Here is a 22521-nt window from a genome sequence, read left to right on the forward strand (position 1 = left end):
TATATTCTGACCGTTTGACCAAAATAGCGACCAAAGTTGGTCTCTATGTCAAGTATATATATATATAAGCTGTATTCGATACGCTATTACCTAATACACTTATAGCTAGTACACTTATACTTAGTGCATAATATAGCGTAAGTATATATATTGTATATATATAAGCTGTATTCGATACGGTATTACCTCATACACTTATACTTAGTGCATAGTATAGCGTAAGTACATATATTATATATATATAAGCTGTATTCGATACGGTATTACCTAGTACACTTATACTTAGTGCATAATATAGCGTAAGTATATATATTGTATATATATATAAGCTGTATTCGATACGGTATTACCTCATACACTTATACTTAGTGCATAGTATAGAGTAAGTACATATATTATATATATATATATAAGCTGTATTCGATACGGTATTACCTTGTACACTTATACTTAGTGCATAATATAGCGTAAGTATATATATTGTATATATATATATAAGCTGTATTCGATACGGTATTACTTCATACACTTATAGTTAGTGCATAATATAGCTTAAGTACATATATATTATATATATATATATAAGCTGTATTCGATACGGTATTACCTAGTACACTTATACTTAGTGCATAATATAGCGTAAGTATATATATTGTATATATATAAGCTGTATTCGATACGGTATTACCTCATACACTTATAGTTAGTGCATAGTATAGCGTAAGTACATATATTATATATATATAAGCTATATTCGATACGGTATTACCTAATACACTTATACTTAGTGCATAGTATAGCGTAAGTATATATATTGTATATATATAAGTTGTATTCGATACGGTATTACCTCATACACTTATACTTTGTGCATAGTATAGCGTGAGTACATATATTATATATATATATATATAAGCTATATTCGATACGGTATTACCTCATACACTTATACTTAGTGTATAGTATAGCGTAAGTACATATATTATATATATAAGCTGTATTCGATACGGTATTACCTCATACACTTATACTTAGTGCATATTATAGCGTAAGTACATATATTATATATATATAAGCTGTATTCGATACGGTATTACCTAATACACTTATACTTAGTGCATAGTATAGCGTAAGTACATATTATATATATATATATATATATATATATATATATAAGCTGTATTCGATACGGTATTACCTCATACACTTATTCTTAGTGCATAGTATAGCGTAAGTATATATATTATATATATATATATATATAAGTTGTATTCGATACGGTATTACCTAATACACTTATAGTTAGTGCATAGTATAGCGTAAGTATATATATTATATATATAAGCTGTATTCGATACGGTATTACCTCATACACTTATACTTAGTGTATAGTATAGCGTAAGTACATATATTATATATATATATATATATAAGCTATATTCGATACGGTATTACCTCATACACTTATACTTAGTGCATAGTATAGCGTAAGTACATATATTGTATATATAGACACACACGCCCGCTTCGTAGTACTATTCATCCCTTGTATTACAAAATTATTAACGACTTACATTTATATTATTTACATAGTAAACACAAAAGTGATTTTTAAATTTGACCATATAGAGACCAACTTTGGTCGCTAACTTTAAATAAATTTAATTTAGCGACCAAAGTTGGTCACTAAATGTAGATGAATTTAAATTAGAGACAAATTTGGTCACTAAAATTTAATCAGATTTATTTATATTTTATATAATATTTAAATTAATAATAAAAATTATTAAACGTTAGAACTGGGTCCCACATTGGCGACCAACTTTGGTCGCTAAATTTTGAATTATATTTATTTATATTTTATAAAAAATTTACATAAATATATATTTATTAAAATATTATAACTGGGTCCCACTTTAGCGACCAAAGTTGGTCGCTATCTTCTTATCCTTCAGTTAACGACCAACTTTGGTCGCAAGTTTTAAATTATATATATTTATATTTTATAAAATAATAATAAAATTATTAAAAAAAATTGTGTGGGTCCCACTTTTGCGACCAACATTGGTCGCTAAACTCAGTGTATCTTTGACCAAGCAAGTCTGACCAGTCCAGTCAACAGTTTGACTAAATTTGCGTCCAAATAGCGACCAACTATGGTCGCTAAATTATTTCAAATATTTTTTTATTATTTTCGGTAGTTTGGCGACCAACTTCGGTCGCTTTTCTTAACAGACCAAATTTGATCGCCAATATTTGGTCGCTTTTTGGCCGAATTCTAGTAGTGGTTTTCGTACAGTTTTATATTATGTTTCACAAATTGTCCTGCAATATGGCCCTACGACCAAAGTATCACATTGCATGTTCAGAGTTTCTCAATCTCAAGTTGGTACGCTCAATCAAGTGAGGCACCGAGTTATCGATCTCGCCTTCCCTAATTTGGGGAGTGACAATAACAAACTCTCCAATTAAAAATGCATCGCATAATTGAAGATGGAAGAAAAAAAAGGCGAATGTCCTAATTAGATCCATTAATGTGTTCTAACAAGAGGATTCACTAAGACAAAGCTTTCAATCTTAGAATTAGTATTAGGTTTTGAATATTCTAACATAGCCTAAGGACTTAGAAGATTAGTTGATTCAATATTCATGCCGACCTTTGACTAGGTGCTATAGGAATTAGTTATAATTATGTGGAGTATCATTTTCAAATGTCAAAGATTTGTCAGTACACAGTAGTAGGCCAAAGTAGTCCCAGTATATTCTAGATTAGATATAAATGGAAGGAAGGAAGAAAGTAGAAAGGCCCATGACAAGTTGCCGCATCACCAGAAACACACACGAGTTAGACACACTTAAGATTCGGAACATTTCTGAATCCAACCCAGTTTGTCCCATAATACAGCTGGACTTAGGTTTTGACCCATTAAAGAATCCAGCCTGTCTCCTTATCACCCCCGCGTTCCAAACTTCTTTAGTTTCACTTATCATATCCTACTTCCACTATATATATACATATATATAGCCCACTTTTCACATTGACCAAATAGCAAAATACCTCAAACTGCGCCAACATCCAATACTACTGCTACTACTACTCTTTTACTCTCTGAAGTGATCAAGAATAATGGATATTTTTCGAAGCTATTATTCGGACCCACTTGCTGATTCTTCATCTCTGTCTGATAGTAGCAGCTCCTGTGACAGAGCTAACCTTTCTGATGAAGAAGTTATGTTAGCTTCGAATAATCCTAAGAAGCGCGCCGGGAGGAAGAAGTTACGCGAAACTCGACATCCAGTTTACAGGGGAGTGCGGAAGAGGAATTCCGGCAAATGGGTTTGTGAAGTGAGAGAACCCAATAAGCAATCAAGAATATGGCTGGGCACTTTCCCTTCTGCAGAAATGGCGGCTAGAGCTCATGACGTGGCGGCTATTGCATTAAGGGGCCGTTCTGCTTGCTTGAACTTCGCTGACTCTGCTTGGAAGTTGCATATTCCTGCTTCAACCGACGCCAAGGATATTCAGAAAGCGGCGGCTGAGGCCGCGGAGGCTTTCCGGACATCGGAGGCCGAAAACATGCCGGAATACTCTGGAGAAGATTCGAAGGAGGTGAACAGTACTCCTGAAAATATGTTTTATATGGATGAGGAAGCGCTATTTTGCATGCCGGGATTACTAGCGAATATGGCAGAAGGACTAATGTTACCTCCACCTCAGTGTTCACAAATTGGAGATCATATGGAGGATGATTTTGATATGCCTTTGTGGGGTTATTCTATTTAAATGTAGTTCTGGATATTACTTAGTACTACTTCTTTCAGGCAGTCTATGACTTTCCTACCCTATAAGTACAGTTCCTTGAATCAAAATTTAGGAGTTATTGGTAAGTTCCGTACTCAATATTTTGATGGTACGGAGTGTATATAGGCATTGTAATTTAGTACGATGTAGATAGTAGTACTCGTATGTTCTATTTAGTGGTTCTGGTTAAATGCTAGACATTGGCCTATATAGGTGTTTAATCAAAAAGTGAAATTTCAGTCAAAACTTTAATTTAAAAGAACACGGGTTATTGATAATCAAAACTGAATAATGAAAAGTGATTTTGCTAACAATAAGATAGACAGAAGAGAACAAAGTAAACCAGTATATTTAGATGATTTTTCGTGCCCTTACAAATGATTCATTCTCTCCTTTTTATAGTTATTTTAAAGATATACGTTTTGCCTTTGTTATAATTAGGCCACTATAGACAATTAAATGCATTAAATGCTACGTTACATAATCATTGTAATTTAGTACAGATTCTATAACGTTTTTAGTATTTACTGCTTATTAAATACTGTATATGTACTCTCTTATGCTGTCAGATTCATTCTCCTTGACTTTTGAGTATAAATAGGTAACTGCTCGTGCCTCTACTTGCACCTTCTGCTCGTATCTATTGCAACTCGTGCCTCTTTGCCAATTATCACTCTTTGACCAGCCTTCGTGTCATGACACGTCATCTTCCAATCACTTTAATATGTAAACTCGATTTTCCCAATACAGATAGTCCCCCCACTTACCGTTTATTCATCAATTGAATATTTGGGAAGTGGATTTTATTAAAGCGGGAATGTTGCCGCTATTAATGCTACGGTAAAATCGACGTTTCAATTGTCACTTCCATTTAATGCTTATCACACGTGGCACCCTTTTATTAGCTTTGCAACTTTGTAGCACTTTTTAGGGATTTTTTACGGCTTCACTAATCACGAAGCGACAGTTCTCATTATGACCTTTCCATCATTGCACATTTTCTTTTGACGGTTGCTTCCTAGTATAAACATAGTTTTCGTCTTTATCCTTATCACATAAAACTCTCTGAGTATTCAATTCTTGAATTTTTATTTGCTTCTTCCTCGTACTATCATGTCTTCACCAAAATCTAACCCTAGAAGAGTCCCCATAGTTGATAACTTCCCTCTTGCCCCTAGCAGAAGTAGAAGAGGAGGTAGACTTCGTAATTTAGGGTCTTATTCTGTACGTGGTTCTTCTCTTCCTTCATCTAGTTCCAGTCCTTCCTTTAGAACCAGAGGTTCTTTCTCACAAAGATCTTCTTCCAGGGGTAAGGAACCCGCTGAACCTGTTCGTGAACCTACAGTAGAAGAAATAGTTCCTGCAGAACTATCTTTCTACAATGACTGGGAGTCCCTTAGAAATCAAGTATTCTCTTTAGTGTGATGACCCAAAAGGTTATCACTTGTTTTAAAACGAAATTTCCGTATTCTGAGGCCTTGAAAACCTCATTTAGAATCACCTCAATTTGCGTGCGTAGTCCGGGCGCATAGTCGGAAAGCTTAAATATGATAATCTATGAAAAACGATAAGTTTTGATTATAAAATGAGCTAATTTGACTTCGGTCAACGTTTTGGATAAACGGACCCAGACCTGTGATTTGACGGTCCCGGAGGGTCCGTAGAAAAATATGGGACTTGGGCGTATGCCTGGAATCGAATTCCGAGGTTCCAAGCCCGAGAAATGAATTTTAAAAGAATTTTTTTTGGAATTGTTTAAAGAAATTTGAAATGAAATTTGTTTAGAACATGATGGTATCAGGCCCGTATTTTGGTTCCGGTGCCCGGTACAGGTCTTATATATGATTTAAGACATTTTTGTGGAATTTGGTGAAAAACGGATGTCATGTGACGTGATTCGGACTTAAATCGCAAAATTTATGCTTAAAGAAGTTTTGAGAAAATTTCATTGATCTCGAGACTTAATTTGATGTTCATGAAGTTATTTTGATGATTTGATTACACGAGTAGGTCCATATGATGTTTTTGAGTTAGTATGCACACTTGGTTTGGAGTTCTAAGGGCTCAGGTGAGTTTCGAGTAGGTTCAGAATGTTTTAGACTTAAAACCGGAAGTTGCAGGTCTCTGAACCCGCCAGTGCGGTCCGCACAAAAACGTGTGCGACCGCGGAAAGGGGCCAGTCCGGTCCGCGGTCGGTTTCAGGCGGTGCGCGGTGGAGGCCTGTGCGGCCGCAGTCCATTTCGTACGATCTGCACAGGGCACTGGACCGCAGTTCCTCAGGAAGGCCTGTGCGGCCGCAGTCCATTTTGTGCGGTCCGCACAGGGGGTCTGATAGGGGTATAAATAGACGAAATTTTTAGTTAGTTTTCATTTTTCAAAACCCCAAAAACATAAGAGGCGATTTTTCAAACAACCTTTCTTCTCCAAATCAATTGTAAGTCGTTTTTAACTAGTTTTCTTCAATCATTAACATCTTTTAACATGATTTCAACTTCAAATCAATTATTTTCATGGGGGAATTGGGTGTTTTGGGTAGATCTTAGGTTTTTCAAAAATTGGGGATTTGGACCTCGATTTGAGGTCCGATTTCAAAAAAAATTACCTATTTGAGCTCGCTGGGGAATGAGTAATCGGGTTTTGGTTCGAACCTCGGGTTTTGACCACGTAGGCCCGGGGACGATTTTGACTTTTTAGGTACAACTTTGGAAAACTCATTTTTATGCATTCAGATTGATTCATCTAGCGTTTATTGATGTAATTAAGTAACTTGTGGCGAGATACGAGCGTATTGGCGGAGGAATCGAGGGGCAAAGCTATAATTGAAACTTGAGTTGTGTTCGAGGCATCGAAGTAAGTGTTTGGTCTAACCTTAGCTTGAGGGATTAGGTTTGAGTCTTATTTTCTACGTGATAATTGTTGAGTACGACGTATAGGCATGGTGACGAGTATCTATACGTTGATGTCTAACATGACCGCGAATCTTTAAATTTTGAAGATCTTGATTTCGTTGTATCTTTCATGCCTTGGTGATGATTTCTAAGTGTTGTGAAAAGTTTGTGGTAGGAATTGTAACCTTTGAACATCGAGGAGCATTGGCTCAAGTTATATTATGAATTGTGAAAATATATGAGATAATTGAACCCTTTGGAGCATTGGCTCAAGTTATATTATGAATTGTGAAAGTATATGAGATGATTGAACCCTTTGGAGTATTGACTCAAGTGGTAAAGTTAGTTATGAAATAAAAGTGAAAGAAAGAGAAAGAGTTATTAAATTGTCCCCTTGCCGGGATGTTGAGATTATTGATGTTGTTCCCTTGCCGAGATTTAATTGTTTAACTGTTGTTCCCTTGCCGGGATCTCTATTACTATTTTGTTTATTCTCTTGCCCCTTTGCTTGTGATTATTGTTTGGGTGAGGAAGAGTGTTAAAGCACGAAGGGTAATGCCGTGCATTATTTGCTATTGTGAGGAAAGAGTGTAAAGCACAAAGGGTGATTCTGTGCCGTACGATGTACCATTCTGTACCGATTTTCATTGATTATATGGTGAGGAAAGAGAGTAAAAGCACGAAGGGTGGTGCCGTGCACATCTTTATTATATGATTGATTGGCGAGGACGAAAGTAAAAGCACGAAGGTTGATGTCGTGCACACTTTTATTATAAAATTGCTTTGGAGAGGACGAGAGTAAAAGCACGAAGGGTGATGCTGTGCAAATTGTTGATTTCTAATTCTTTATTGATATTCGAGTTATGTGGTTTCTTTCCTTACTTGATACTTTCTATTCGGAACTGTTATCTCCCCACAACATGTTTTCCCCTCCCACATTGACTGGTTATTTTCTGTATTTCTTTTTCGCTGTATATATATTTGAATTGCACAGGTTTATTTGGTAGTATAGTCCTAGACTCATCACTACTTCACCGAGGTTAGGCTAGACACTTACCAGCACATGGGGTCGGTTGTACTGATACTACATTCTGCACTATGTGCAGATCCAGGAGCAGCTTTCGGACAGTAGTTGGAGTGCTTCCTTCAGTCCACCCGAAGACCCAAGGTAGACTGCAGGCATCCGCAGGCCCTGACGTCTCCCTCTATCTCTACTTCCTATTTCATTCTCTCTTATTCGGAAATAACGTACTGTTATTTCTTCAGAACTTGTATGTAGAAATCTTAGATAGTCTGTGACACTGTGACACTAGGTTTTGGGTATTTGAGGTTTTAAAAGTTGTAATAGACGTAGACTTAAGATATTTAATTTTTGACTTCCGCTAAATTATTTAAAGTTTCGATGTTATCATGTTATCGCCTTGTGTTTGTTAAAATGAAACAACATAGAAGCATAGCAAGTAGTTAAGGTTTGGCTTGCCTAGCTCCCATTAGTAGGCCCATCACGACCCCCGAGGTTGGGAAATCTGGGTCGTGACAAGTTGGTATTAGAGCTCTAGGTTACATAGGTCTCACAGTTCATAGACAAGTTTAGTAGAGTCTGAGGGATCGATACGGAGACGTCTGTATTTATCCCCCAGAGGCTACAGAGTTAGGAAAAACTTCACATTTGTTCTTTCTCATCGTGTGGTTTTGTTTCTCAATGCTAATTGAACTTCTACTCTATTCTTTCGCAGATGGCAAGAACACGCGCTTCCTCATCCTCCACTCAGTAGCCCGAGCCCCCAGCAGCCGCTCCCACGAGTGGCAGAGGGCGAGGCCGAGGCCGTGCTAGAGGCCGAGGTATGGGCAGATCTCAGCCCCGAGTAGCAGGCCCAGTGACGAAGCCTCAGGTTGATTTTGATGAGGAGGTTCCGGCTCCAGCAGTTCCGGTAGCCCCAACTCAGGTCCCAGAGGGGTTCATTGCTACCTAGTTCTTCAGGATGCTCTAGTTCGATTAGTGGGCCTCATGGAGAGTGTCACCCGGGCAGGCTTGCTTCCTATAGCACCAGCCATCTCCCAGGCTGGATGAGGGGCCTACACTCCTGCTACTCGTACTCCGGAGCAGGTAGCTCCTCAGATTCAGACTCCAGTGGTTCAACCAGTTAGAGTAGTACAGCCAGGTGTGGTAGCTCAGACCGGTGATGGAGCGGCTATGTCCGTCGATGCTTTGTGGAGACTGGATAGGTTCACCAAGCTCTTCACTTCTACTTTCAGCGATGCATCTACTGAGGATCCCCGGGATTATCTAGACAACTGCCACGAGGTTCTCAGGAACATAGGCATTGTTGAGACTAATGGGGTTGATTTTGCTACATTTTGCTTGTCTGGATCCGCCAAGACTTGGTGGAGGGATTATTGCTTAGCAAGACTAGCCGGATCGCCATCCTTGACTTGGGAGCAGTTTACAGTGTTATTCCTGGAGAAGTTTCTTCTCGTTACTCAGGGAGAGGCCTATCAGAGGCAGTTTGAGCGCCTCCAGCAGGGTTCCATGACTGTTACCCAGTATGAGACTAGGTTCATCGACTTAGCTCGCCATGCTCTCATCATACTCCCCACCGAGAGAGAGAGAGGGTGAGGAGGTTTATTGACGGTCTTATTCAGTCAAATCGTCTTCGGATGGCTAGATAGGCTGGGAGTGAGATTACTTTTCAGGAGGCGGCCAATGTGGCCCATAGAGTTGAGATGGTTCTTTCACAAGGAGGCGGTCATGGGTCAGACAAGAGGCCCCGTTATTCAGGCCAATTCAGTGGTACCTCATCCGGAGGTCGAGATTCGTATGGTAGAGGCCATCCTCCTAGGTCCTTTCAATCGGTGCTCCAGGTTTCTCACGGTACTCCAGGTGGTCGTGGTCCCCAGATGCAGTATCCCGATCAGCAGTCGTACAGTGCACCACCTGCTCCTATTAGCGCACCACCGCTTTAGAGTTTTCGGGGTTGTCATTCAGGTTGTCAGCTCCAGCAGTTTCAACAGCCGAGGGCCTGTTACACGTGTGGTGATCCGGGTAACATTACCAGGTTTTGCCCTCGAGCACCGAGTGGCTCTCAGCATCAGGGTCCTTATGCTATGGTATAGGCACCAGGTGTTCCACAACACACCCAGTCAGCTAGAGGTGGGAGTAGAGGTGCTAGAGGTGGAGGTAGAGGTACTAGAGGTGGAGCTCAGGCTGCCAGAGGTGGAGGACAGCCAGCTGCAGGCCGTCCTAGAGATGTAGTTCAGGGTGGTGGGACCCAACCCCGATGTTACATCCTTCCAGCCAAGCCCGAGGCTGAGGCTTCAAATACAGTCATTACATGTACTATTCTGGTTTATGATAGAGATGCTTCAGTGTTATTTGATCCAGGGTCTACCTACTCGTATGTGTCATCTTATTTTGCACTGTATCTAGTCATGCCTAGTGATTCATTGAGTATTCCTGTTTATGTGTATACACCGGTGGGTGATTCTATTATGGTAGACCGAGTACATCGTTCTTATATTGTAGTGATTGGGGGTCTTGAGACTCGTGTGGATTTGTTGCTTCTAGATATGGTCAATTTTGATGTTATATTAGGGATGGATTGGTTATCACCTTACCATGCTATTTTGGATTGTCATGCAAAGACGGTGACCTTAGCCTTACCGGATTTGCCCCGTTTAGAGTGGAGAGGAACTCCTGGTTATTCTACCCGCAGTGTTATCTCGTATGTGAAGGCTCGGCGTATGGTCGAGAAGGGGTGTTTGGCCTATTTGGCATATGTTTGTGATTCTAGTGTTGAGGTCCCTTCTATTGATTTTGTGCCCGTTGTTCGAGAGTTTCCTGATATTTTCCCTTCAAACCTGCCGGGTATGCCACCCGACAGGGATATTGACTTTTGCATTGATTAGGCTCCGGGTACTCAGCCCATTTCTATCCTGCCGTATCGTATGGACCCGCCAGAGTTGAAGGAACAGTTGCAAGACTTGCTTGAGAAGGGTTTCATTAGACCCAGTGTTTCGCCTTGGGGTGCGCCGGTGTTGTTTATTAAGAAGAAGGATGGATATAATAAGAATGTGTATTGATTATCGGTAGTTGAACAAGGTTACAATCAAGAATAAGTATCCATTGCCGAGGATCGATGTTTTGTTTGATCAGCTTCAGGGTGCCAAAGTGTTCTCAAAGATTGATTTGAGATCTAGCTATCATCAGTTGAGGATTAGGGCATCCGATGTCCCTAAGACAGCTTTCCGCACTCGGTACGAGCATTATGAGTTCCTGGTCATGTCATTTGGGTAGCCCAATGCCCTAGCAACTTTTATGGATTTGATGAACTGAGTGTTCAGGCCTTATTTGGACTCGTTCGTGATAGTCTTCATTGATGATATTTTGATATATTCCCGTAGCTGGGAGGAGCACGAGCAACATCTTAGAGTGGTTCTTCAGACCTTGAAGGATAGCCAGTTATATGCTAAGTTCTCGAAGTGTGAGTTCTGGTTGAGGTCAGTTGCATTTTTGGGTCATGTTGTATCAGCAGAGGGTATTTAGGTTGATCCGAAGAAGATTGAGGCAGTCAAGAACTGGCCTAGACCAGCATTAGCTATATAGATTCGGAGTTTCTTGGGATTGGCAGACTACTATCGTCAGTTCGTGGAGGGGTTTTCATCTATCGCAGCCCCGATGACCAGGTTGACCCAGAAGGGTGCCCATTTCAGATGGTCGGACGAGTGTGAGGCAAGCTTTTAGAAGCTCAAGATAGCTCTGACTATGGCACCGCTATTGGTTTTGCCCACAGGTTCAGGGCCTTATACAGTCTATTGTGATGCATCTCGTATTGGTCTTGGTGCAGGATGGCAAGGTCATTGTCTATGCTTCGCAGCAATTGAAGATTCATGAGAAGAACTATCTGATTCATGACTTGGAGTTGGCAGCCATTGTTCACGTATTGAAGATTTGGAGGCATTATCAGTATGGCGTGGCATGTGAGGTGTTCACAGATCACAAGAGTCTTCAGTATTTGTTTAACCAAAAGGAGTTGAATTTGAGACAGAGGAGGTGGTTGGAGTTGTTGAAAGATTATGATATCACTATCTTGTATCATCCGGGCAAGGCCAATGTGGTGGCCGATGCGTTGAGTAGGAAGTCAGCCAGTATGGGCACTCTTGCTTATATTCTGATCGGTGAGAGACCGCTTGCTTTGGACGTTCAGGCTTTGGCCAATCAATTCGTGAGGTTGGATATTTTTGAGCCTAGTCGTGTATTGGCCTGCATGGTCACTCGTTCTTCTTTATTGGAGCGTATCTGTGGTTGGCAGTATGATCATCCCTATTTGTGTGTCCTTAGAGACACGGTGCAGCGCGGAGGTTCCAAGCAGGTTACCTTAGATGATGATGGAGTTTTGAGATTGTAGGGTCTAGTTTGTGTGCCTAATGTGAATGGGATCCGAGAGTTGATTTTAGAGGAGTCCCATAACTCCCGGTACTCTATTCATCCGGACACCGCGAAGATGTATCAGGATTTGCGGCAACATTATTGGTGGCAGAGAATGAAAAAGGATATTGTTGCATATGTAGCTCGGTGTTTGAATTGTCAGCATGTTAAGTACGAGCATCAGAGGCCTAGTGGTTTATTTCCGAGGATTAAGCTTCCCGAGTGGAAGTGGGAGCGGATCACTATAGATATCATTGTTGGACTCCCGCAGACTTGGAGGAAGTTCGACGCAGTATGGGTCATTGTTGATAGGCTGACCAAGTCAGCGTATTTCATTCCTGTGGCAGTATCCTATTCATCCGAGATGTTAGCTGAGATCTATATCCGGGAGATTGTTCGTCTTCATGGTGTGCCTGTATCTATCATTTCGGAACGAGGTACGCAGTTTACCTCGTGTTTCTAGAGAGCAGTTCAGCGAGAGTTGGGCACCCAGGTTGAGTTGAGTACGACATTTCATCCTCAGACAAACGGGCAGTCCAAGCGGACTATTCAGATTTTGGAGGATATGCTCCGAGCTTGTGTCATTGACTTTAGAGGCTCGTGTGAGCAGTTTTTGCCCTTAGCAGAGTTTGCCTACAACAACAGTTACCAGTCGAGTATCCAGATGGCTCCTTATGAGGCTTTATATGGTAGGCGGTGTCGATCTCTGGTTGGATGGTTTGAGCCGAGAGAGGCTCGATTGTTGGGTACGGATCTGGTTCAGGAGGCTTTGGACAAGGTCAGGATTATTCAGGATAGGCTTCGTACAGCTCAGTCCAGGCAAAAGAGTTATGCAGACCGCAAGGTTCGAGATTTGGATTTTAAGGTTTGAGAGCGGGTATTGCTCCGATTGTCGCCTATGAAGGGCGTGATGAGATTTGGGAAGAAGGGAAAGCTTAGCCCTAGGTTCATCTAATGCTGCTTGGTGGGTCGGGCCCGGGCCTAAATGGGCCAAACGGGTCGGGCTTAAAGGGCCTGGGCCTGGCGGTCCCGGTCACTGGCGGTCCCGGTCACTGGCGGTCCCGGTCCTCGCGGTCCCGGGCTTCGTGGGCTCAACGGGTGGAACCAGCCCGTGACGGGCCTAAGCCCATTTGGTCCTGGGCTAAACGGGCCGGGCTCGTGGGCTTAGCGGGCCTAACGGGCTTTTTGATTTCCGTTTTTTAAAGGCAATTTCTTGTAAATCATATCATGACTATATAAATAATATATATGTAGAAATCAAATTATTAAAGTGCTTTAATACATAGAAATCAAATCATTTTTGTAAATTGAAAATAAATGGCTATTTGTGCAATATGGCCGTTGGTGGTCATTGGAGGTGGGGCCCTCATTTTGAATTTTAAAAAATCTTGTATATATAGATTTTCTTGTAGTATATATTGTATGGTATGTATATATATTACCTTATATATTTTCTTGTAGTATATATTGTATGGTATGTGTATATATTACCTTATATATTTTCTTGTAGTATATATTGTATGTTATGTGTATATATTACCTTAAGGTAATATATACACATAACATACAATATATACTACAAGAAAATATGTGTATATATTATAGCTTATAAATAATTGCAAGTTAAAGACCCAAAAAATATTTCAAAAAGATATTCAAGGGCATGTCTTATAATTTTTATTACCAAAAATGGCATATCTTTCTTAGTCTTCCTCCCCCAATGGAATGAGCACAACAAGGTACTAATACCACCATTAAAAGGGAAAAAAACTAAAAGAAGATATGCCAAAGTACAAGGTACACCATAATCTACATTGTATCTCTAACAAATTTCATAAATCCTTCAAGGTTCGGAGGAGGTTGCGTTGGTGGTGGTGGAAAAGAAGCTTGTTCATCACCACTTCCGGGCGAAGCAGCATCCTCCGCAATTTCCGCCATCATTTCTTCATAAGCTTCATCTATCGCCGGTTGTGATTCTGCAATTCCAAAGTTCCTTCTTTCCGAGCGGATCCAATCTCTAAACAGTACAGATTTTTCCAAGCTCTCCCTCATTGACGCTCTATGATCACCTATTTGCAGTCTTTCTTGACTGAAAGCGCTCTCTGATGCAACAGTTGAAGCTTGAATTGATAAAATATCCCGAGTCATCCTTGCAAGAATCGGAAAATATTTTTCCCTTGCCTTACACCATTCCAAAAGATCAAAAGAGCCGTCTGGATTCTCCTTTTCAAGTCCCTGAGACAAATAAACTTGAAGCTCATTTAGATGTGAAGTTTCATCATAATTATCACCTTGAGAACCCCTGAACTCCGTCCAAGATTTAAGAGCTTTTAAGCCCGCAGCTCTTTTAGACGATTGTGAGCTAGACGAAGTAGGGGTTGGAATAGTTGGCCTAGCATGCTCTAAGGCAAGTTGATAAGCATTATAAACTGTTTGAGCATTAATTTTAATTGAGGCTTTTGCATCTGCAAGTGTAGCAACTTCCTCATTTGAAAGATCTAAAGCCTTATAAATATTTGAATACCAAAAATGAGGACCTCCCAATTTCATTGTAGGATTTAACATTGCAGCAAGACCATAAATAGGAGGGATAGGAAAAAAATATTTTTTAAACTTTTGTTTCATTTCATTTATAGCAAGTTCATAAATGTCCTCACCCTCACCAAATTCAACAAACAAATCAGATAGTGCTGCAATATAAACTAAACAGTTTGAAATAGTCGGATAATATTGCCCAGAAAATGCATTTGTAGCAATTTGAAAATGTTCTAAAATATCTAAAAGAATATTAACATTCGTCCAATCTTGAGTAGTAAGCATTTCATCATCATCCTCACCACCTACCCGAGAATTAAACGTTGCATTAATTGGGTTTCTATATTCATATGCAACTACTAAACTTTCGTACATACAATTCCATCTAGTCGGGCAAGGTTTAGGAACCTTTCTTTCTCTAAGGCCATATTCATCACATTTTTTAAAATACTCTCTAAGTCTACTTCTACGGTTTGAATAAAAAAGCCAATTAAGAGCCATTCTAACCTTTTCAATTTCTATGTTTAAAATTCGCATACCATCACCGACAATTAAATGATAAATATGACAAATACATCTAACATGGAAAATATTAGTAAATGCAGGATTTAGTGTTGTTGTAAGCATGCCTATAGCACTAGTGTTACTAGAAGCATTATCCATAGAAATTGCCATTATTTTATCGCTAAAGCAAAAATATCTACAAATATCTGCTACAGTGTTAGCTATAAACTTACCTGTGTGAAATGAATTAATTATTCTATACGCAATTATGCGTTTTTGCATTGTTCATTCCTCATCTATCCAATGACTTGTAACAGTTAGATAATCACAATTATTACCACTTCTACCAATATCAGGAGTAATAGAAATCCGATTAGGTATATGAGTAAATAAATACCGCAAATATTGTTCATATTCATGTTTGAATTTATAAATATCACTCTTAACTGTTGCGCGAGGCCAACCTTTATAAGTAGGATTAAAAACTCTTCTAATATAATGAACCCAATTAGGATTAGAAGCAAAAGTATAAGGTAAGCACATAACAGTAATCATCTTTGCTAATTCTTCACGATCTCTATTTGGATCGTAATATAAAATACCTCCGGTGACAGTGTTAATTCCTGGTTGAACTAGATTTGAACCTGTACTAGGGTTAACCGCAGAATCTACACTTGTCCCCTCTAGCTGCGCTTTCATTTGTAAAAATCTAGCCTTATCTCTAGGGTGTGTTTTTATGTGCCTAGTCAAACTACCCGTGCCGCTACGGTCTCCAGTATATTTATGCGCCATTAATTTCCCACAAGTTTTACACTTAGCCTTATTTTGTTCTCTTACTTGAGTAAAAAAATTCCAAACTAATGATGTTTCTAGGCGTTTAGCAGGTTCTCTATTAAAAGTAGGAGTTTCTACAGGTGGGTCGGTCGGTGCATCAGTTGGGTTATTAAGAGGACTAGTAGGTGTATCATCTAAATCCAGTGCTTGGGTTTCATCATCATCCTCATTTTCCTCATTATTTTCTAAGATGGTTTCATTAGGATAAAGAGCATTCATAATTTCATCATCTAATCTATCACCTGGTGCAACATTATGATAAAATTCACTATCGGTAAATTGAAAACAAGGGTGATCACTATCAAGAATTACGGAAGGAGGAGGACGTCTAGGTTGGCGACTACTTTCAACTTGCTTATCTTTTCTAGGTCGGGGAGCCGGGGGAAGGGTAGTTGGTTGGCCACTACTTTCACCGGTTTTATCTTTTCCTTTACCAAACATTTTTTTCAAAGTAAATGCCATATTAATTATAATTATGCAAACTAAACCACACAAAAATATATTCTTAAAACGTAAGAGTTGAAACGAGTTTACCGGATTGCCGAACAACTTCTTGAAAATTGAAAATCGTTGAACACTTGAAAACTTCAATTCAACAACTTCACAATTTTTCACGAAATTTCAACAATAAATTAAGTAATTGTAGTAGAGAGATTGAGAGATATTGATGAATTGGTGAATAAAAATGAAAGAATGAGGGGGTATTTATAGTTGAAAAATGGGGAAAAGTGTAATTATATAAAGTTTGGGGGCCAAATGGGCATTTTCTAAACTTAAAAACGGTAAAATTGTCAGCCCAAACGGCTAGATTTTAAATATGGCCATTGGAAAATTTTAAAAACAATTTTTTTTTTAAAAAAAAAATAGCCGTTGGGCCCGCCAAGCCCGGCCCAGGCCTGGCTGATGGTCCCGGGCTAAACGGTCCCGGGCTCGTAGGCTAATATATGAAGACCGGCCCGTCACGGGCTTCTCAGGACCACCAGGACCGGCCCACCAGGACCGGCCCACCAGGCCCGTTAGGCCCGTGGGCCCGGTCCGATCCGGTTCAGGCCCGGCCCACCAAGCAACATTAGGTTCATCGGTCCGTTTGAGATTCTTGATCTAGTGGGAGAGGTGGCTTATAGACTTTTATTGCCACCGAGCTTATCAGTCGTGCATCCAGTGTTTCATGTGTCCGTGCTCGGGAAATATCACGGTGATCCATCCCACGTGTTAGATTTCAGCACTGTCCAGTTGGACAAGGACTTATCTTATGAGGAGGAGCCGGTAGCTATTCTAGACCGGCAGGTTCGTCAGTTGAGGTAGAAGAATTTTCCTTCTGTTCGGGTTTAGTGGAGAGTTCAGCATCCGGAGGCATCGACCTGGGAGTACGAGTCCGATATGCGGAGCCGTTATCCCCATTTCAACTTCAAATCAATTATTTTCATGGGGGAATTGAGTGTTTTGGGTAGAACCTAGGTTTTTGAAAAATTGGGGATTCGGACCTCGATTTGAGATCCGATTTCAAAACAAATTACATATATGAGCTCGTGGGGGAATGGGTAATCGGGTTTTGGTTCAAACCTCGGGTTTTGACCATGTGGGCCCGGGGGCGATTTTGACTTTTTAGGTAAAACTTTGGAAAACTCATTTTCATGCATTCAAATTGATTCATCTAGCGTTTACTGATGTAATTCAGTAACTTGTGGCTAGATACGAGCGAATTGGCAGAGGAATCAAGGGGAAAAACTATAATTGAAACTTGAGTTGTGTTCGAGGTATCGAAGTAAGTGTTTGGTCTAACCTTAGCTTGAGGGATTAGGAGTTGAGTCTTATTTGCTACGTGATAATTTTTGAGTACGACGTATAGGCATGGTGACGAGTATCTATACGTTGGTGTCTAACATGACCGTGAGTCTTTAAATTTTGAAGATCTTGATTTCGTTGTATCTTTCATGCCTTAGTGATGATTTCTAAGTGTTGTGAAAAGTTTGTGGAAGGAATTGTATCCTTTGAACATCAAGGAGCATTGGCTCAAATTATATTATGAATTGTGAAAATATATGAGATGATTGAACCCTTTGGAGCATTGGCTCAAGTTATATTATGAATTGTGAAAGTATATGAGATGATTGAACCCTTTGGAGCATTGGCTCAAGTGGTAAAGTGAGTTATGAAATAAAAGTGAAAGAAAGAGAAAGAGTTATTAAATTGCCCCCTTGCCGGGATATTGTTGCTTTGTTGATTATCTCTCTTGCCGGGATGTTAAGATTATTGATGTTGTTCCCTTGCCGGGATTTAATTGTTTAACTGTTGCTCCCTTGCCGTGATCTCTATTACTATTTTGTGCTTTGTTTGCTATTGTGAGGAAAGAGTGTAAAGCACGAAGGGTGATTCCGTGCCGTACGATGTACCATTCCGCACCAATTTTCATTGATTATATGGTGAGGAAAGAGAGTAAAAGCACGAAGGGTGGTGCCGTGCACATCTTTATTATATGATTGATTGGTGAGGATGAAAGTAAAAGCACGAAGGGTGATGCCGTGAACACTTTTATTATAAAACTGCTTTGGAGAGGACGAGAGTAAAAGCACGAAGGGTGATGCTGTGCAAATAGTTGATTTCTGATTCTTTGTTGATATTCGAGTTATATGGTTTCTTTCCTTACTTGATACTTTCTATTCGGAATTGTTATCTCCCCACAACATATTTTCCCCTCCGACATCGACTGGTTATTTTCTGTATTTCTTTTCCGCTATATATCATTTGAACTGCACAAGTTTATCTGGTAGTCTGGTCCTAGCCTCGTCACTACTTGGCCGAGGTTAGGCTAGACACTTACCAGCACATGGGGTTGGTTGTGCTGATACTACACTCTGCACTGTGTGCAGATCCAGGAGTAGCTTTCGGACAGTAGGTGGAGTGCTTCCTTCAGTCCACCCGGAGACCCAAGGTAGACTGCAGGCGTCCGCAGGGCCCTGGCGTCTCGCTCTATCTCTACTTCCTGTTTCATTCTCTCTTATTCGGAAACATCGTACTATTATTACTATTATTTCTTCAGACCTTGTATGTAGAAATCTTAGATAGCCTGTGACACTGTGACACCAGGTTTTGGGTATTTGAGGTTTTAAAAGTTGTAATAGACGTAGACTTAAGATATTTAATTGTTGACTTCCGCTAAATTATCTAAAGTTCCATTGTTATCATATTATCGCCTTGTGTTTGTTAAAATGTAACAATATGGAAGCGTAGCAAGTAGTTAAGGTTTGGCTTGCCTAGCTCCTATTAGTAGGCACCATCACGACCCCCGAGGTTGGGAAATACGGGTCATGATATTTAGATTGTGCTGATATCTATCCAACTTAGATTACAGAGGGTCTGATTTCTTTAGTTTGTAAAGACTATCATTGGAGTCATGACTTCCATATCATAATTCCTAACGCGAATCAAAGAATCACCTCTTATTTAATTGGATTTTCCTTTGTTTATACATACCCTTTCATATTCGGATTCAAACCTGCTATTGATCCTGTTATTCTCGAATTCTGTCATTTTTTCGATGTTTACTTAAGTCAAATTGGCCCTTTAGTGTGGAGGGCTGTTGTCTGTTTGATGCATTTGACAAACATGGTTGGTGTGCCTTTCACTTTTGCTCTTTTAATTCACCTTTACTCTCCCAGACTTTTTCGCCAAGGCGTTTTTGCCTTAGTAGCTAGGAGCAAAAGAGTTCTGGTTAGTCCAGAAAATGATAAAGACCGTGGCTGGTACGCCAGGTTTGTTGCTGCTCCCATCATGGGTTTAGTAGGTGATGAAAATGTCCCATTCCCTGAGAAGTGGAATTTTGCACGTGAGTTTTATTTTTTAATAACTTTCTCGTACCTTTTTCTTCAATTTTGATGATATCTATTCTCATTTTCCTTTTTCTTTTTAGCAACCATGGGAATTGTTGAAGAAATTCCCAATTTCCATGGTTGGGTAGGAAGGTTACTGAATACAACCCCAATGGAGGGTAGATCTTGGAAGCATCTTTCCTAACGATTTGGTTGGAAAGTGAAAACTTATGGTAAGAGTTTTTTTTAACTTTTATAGTTTTTCCCAGAACTTATTTTAATCCTTCTTTTTATCAGGATTTGCTGTTCGAGGGATTAGTGCCAAGGCGGTCGTGGCTTTCCGCATTTCTTTGGAAAGATCCCAAGAGATAATCTTGGGTTCTTCATCGAAAAGGAAAGCTGCTAGTGACCAAGATTCTGAAGAAGAGGAAGATGGGGGTTACTTAGTAAAAAGGCCACGAGCTCGTAGGTGAATTATTTCTGATGATGAAGCATCCCCCCTTGTTCTATTCCTCTTATTGAGTTTATTGAAGCCCCGATGATGATTCCTGATGATGAAGTCCCCGTTGCTGCTCATGATTCAGTTGAGCAAGTTTTTAACCGCGAGTTTGATGGTGAAAATTTAGGTTCTATTTCTGATGAAGCACCTCTTGCTTCTTTTTCTACTCCCATTCCTGTGATTCCTCCTTTGCCGGTCGTGGCTATTGCCGTTCATCCCCAGGCTATTATGACTACTTCCACAGTTCCTCCATCGACTACTCCTCCTTTAACTGCTCCTTACACAGAGGTTGGTTCTTCAAGTAGGAATAATGCTATGAGGCGAGTGACCATTGAAGTCCCCACTGAGGGTAACCTTTTAAGGAAATTAGGTTAAGCTGACGTGTGGCTAAAGCCTTTGATTGGTCCAATTGAGAGAGCTAAGCTTGATATCCATAGTTCTGTGACCTTGATGAATGACATAATGCACGTTTCTTTAAAGGTATTCCTTTTTCAAGCTCTACTTTGTCATTTTTCTATCTTCAGGATTTTTATTTTTTCCCCTCTCTTTTTTCTAGGTCACTCTAATTGGCACGAAGATGATGAAAAGGGTTACCCTCTCAGAACAATTAGTGTGTGACTACCAAGTGGAGGCGGATAATTGGAAGGAACGGTGTGAAAGTCTTCAGATCGACATGAAAACTTTAGAAGAAAGTAAAAGTACCTTAGAGCAGCAGGTATGGGCTTTGACTTCAGAATTGGCAGTTGAAAAGCTTCTTCAAATCAAGCAAGTAAGGAAAAAGGCTCGTCTGAAAAACCTTTTTTTTCGAGCAATTGTCCAATGCAAGTGAAGAAATTAGAGAGTTGAGAGCTCTCTTGAGTAAAAAAGAAGCATATACTGGTGAACTCGTCCAAAATTTGACTCAAACTCAAGAAGACCTCCGGGTATCTTCTGATAAGGTTTGCTCTTTAGAGAGTTCCCACGCTTCTCTTCAAAGTTCTTATGAATCTGCCTTGGCTGAAAATAAAAAGTTAAGAAATGAAATTGCTGACTGGGAAAGAGATTACAAGATCCTTGAAGATAAAACTGCCATTGAAGTGAGTTGGGCGTTTTTAAATTCTCGCCATGATACTCTCGTTGAAGTTAGCCAGGAGAATTTTAACTTAGAATCTGAGTTAGCCAAGATCAAAGTGACTATTGAGAAGACTCAGCAGAAACAAGATTTTTCTTCTCCCGTGGCTGAAGTTTCTGAAAATATTAAAGATAATACGGGTATCCCCACTCCTTCAATTCAAGTTGAGCCCGCTGCTGCTGATGACCCTGCTTCAGTCCCTTCATCTTCTCAGTGAAAAGTTTATGTTGTTTGAATTCCTTTTTGGTGGTATGTGATTGTGACCATTGATCTTTTTAAGGGTTTGTTAGAAACGTTAAGTCCCCAGTCCTTTTATGAGCCACTTTGTATAAACAACTTTTGGTTTATGACTAAATTCATACTTAGTCTAAACTCTTTAATATGAAGAAGTTTCCGCTGCTGTTTGAACTTCTACTTTGTTTATTCTTGCCTTTATTTTTAAGGACTTACTGAATAACTTGCATTTTTATTCTTCAAAAATGCTTCTGTTAACTTCATGAATACTTGAATTAATCATGAATTTTATAAAAGAGGACCCTTTTATATTCGACACTTAATGAAGAAGACGTTTCAACTTCATAATGATGTTAATATATAATAAAAGAAATAGGAATACACATGTTTTTTGGAATAACTTCGACAAGTTTTTATTTGAACTTTGTCAACTTTTAAATAACACTTTACATGTATTTGAATTACTTCTATAACTTTCTCGCAATTGTTTTCCTTATAACAGATTTCAAAAAAGAAAATGAATACAAGGTTTTTACTTATAACCCATTTCAGTACATTGTCTTTACCCTAACTATGATAAGGTTTTTCTTTGGCTTTAGCTCGTGACTTGAATTAATCATGAATTTTATAAAAGAGGGCCATTTTATATTCGACACTTAATGAAGAAGACATCTCAACTTCATAATGATGTTAATATACGATAAAAGAAATAGGAATACACATGTTTTTTGGAATAACTTCGACAAGTTTTTATTTGAACTTTGTCAACTTTTAAATAACACTTTACATGTATTTGAATTACTTCTATAACTTTCTCGCAATTGTTTTCCTTATAACAGATTTCAAAAAAGAAAATGAATACAAGGTTTTTACTTATAAC

The 22521-nt window shown here is 39.4% G+C and overlaps 1 protein-coding gene across 1 annotated transcript; it reads left to right on the forward strand.

The window, feature by feature from the left end:
* Window positions 1-3053: 3053 nt before the first annotated feature.
* On the forward strand, window positions 3054-4000 carry LOC104226779 (dehydration-responsive element-binding protein 1A-like). Its single transcript, XM_070168595.1, has one exon. The coding sequence runs from the start codon at window positions 3128-3130 to the stop codon at window positions 3782-3784; it is 657 nt and encodes a 218-aa protein (XP_070024696.1). The 5' UTR covers window positions 3054-3127; the 3' UTR covers window positions 3785-4000.
* Window positions 4001-22521: the final 18521 nt, after the last annotated feature.

Source organism: Nicotiana sylvestris, chromosome 3 (assembly GCF_000393655.2).
Source record: "Nicotiana sylvestris chromosome 3, ASM39365v2, whole genome shotgun sequence".
NCBI classification, from domain to species: domain Eukaryota; kingdom Viridiplantae; phylum Streptophyta; class Magnoliopsida; order Solanales; family Solanaceae; genus Nicotiana; species Nicotiana sylvestris.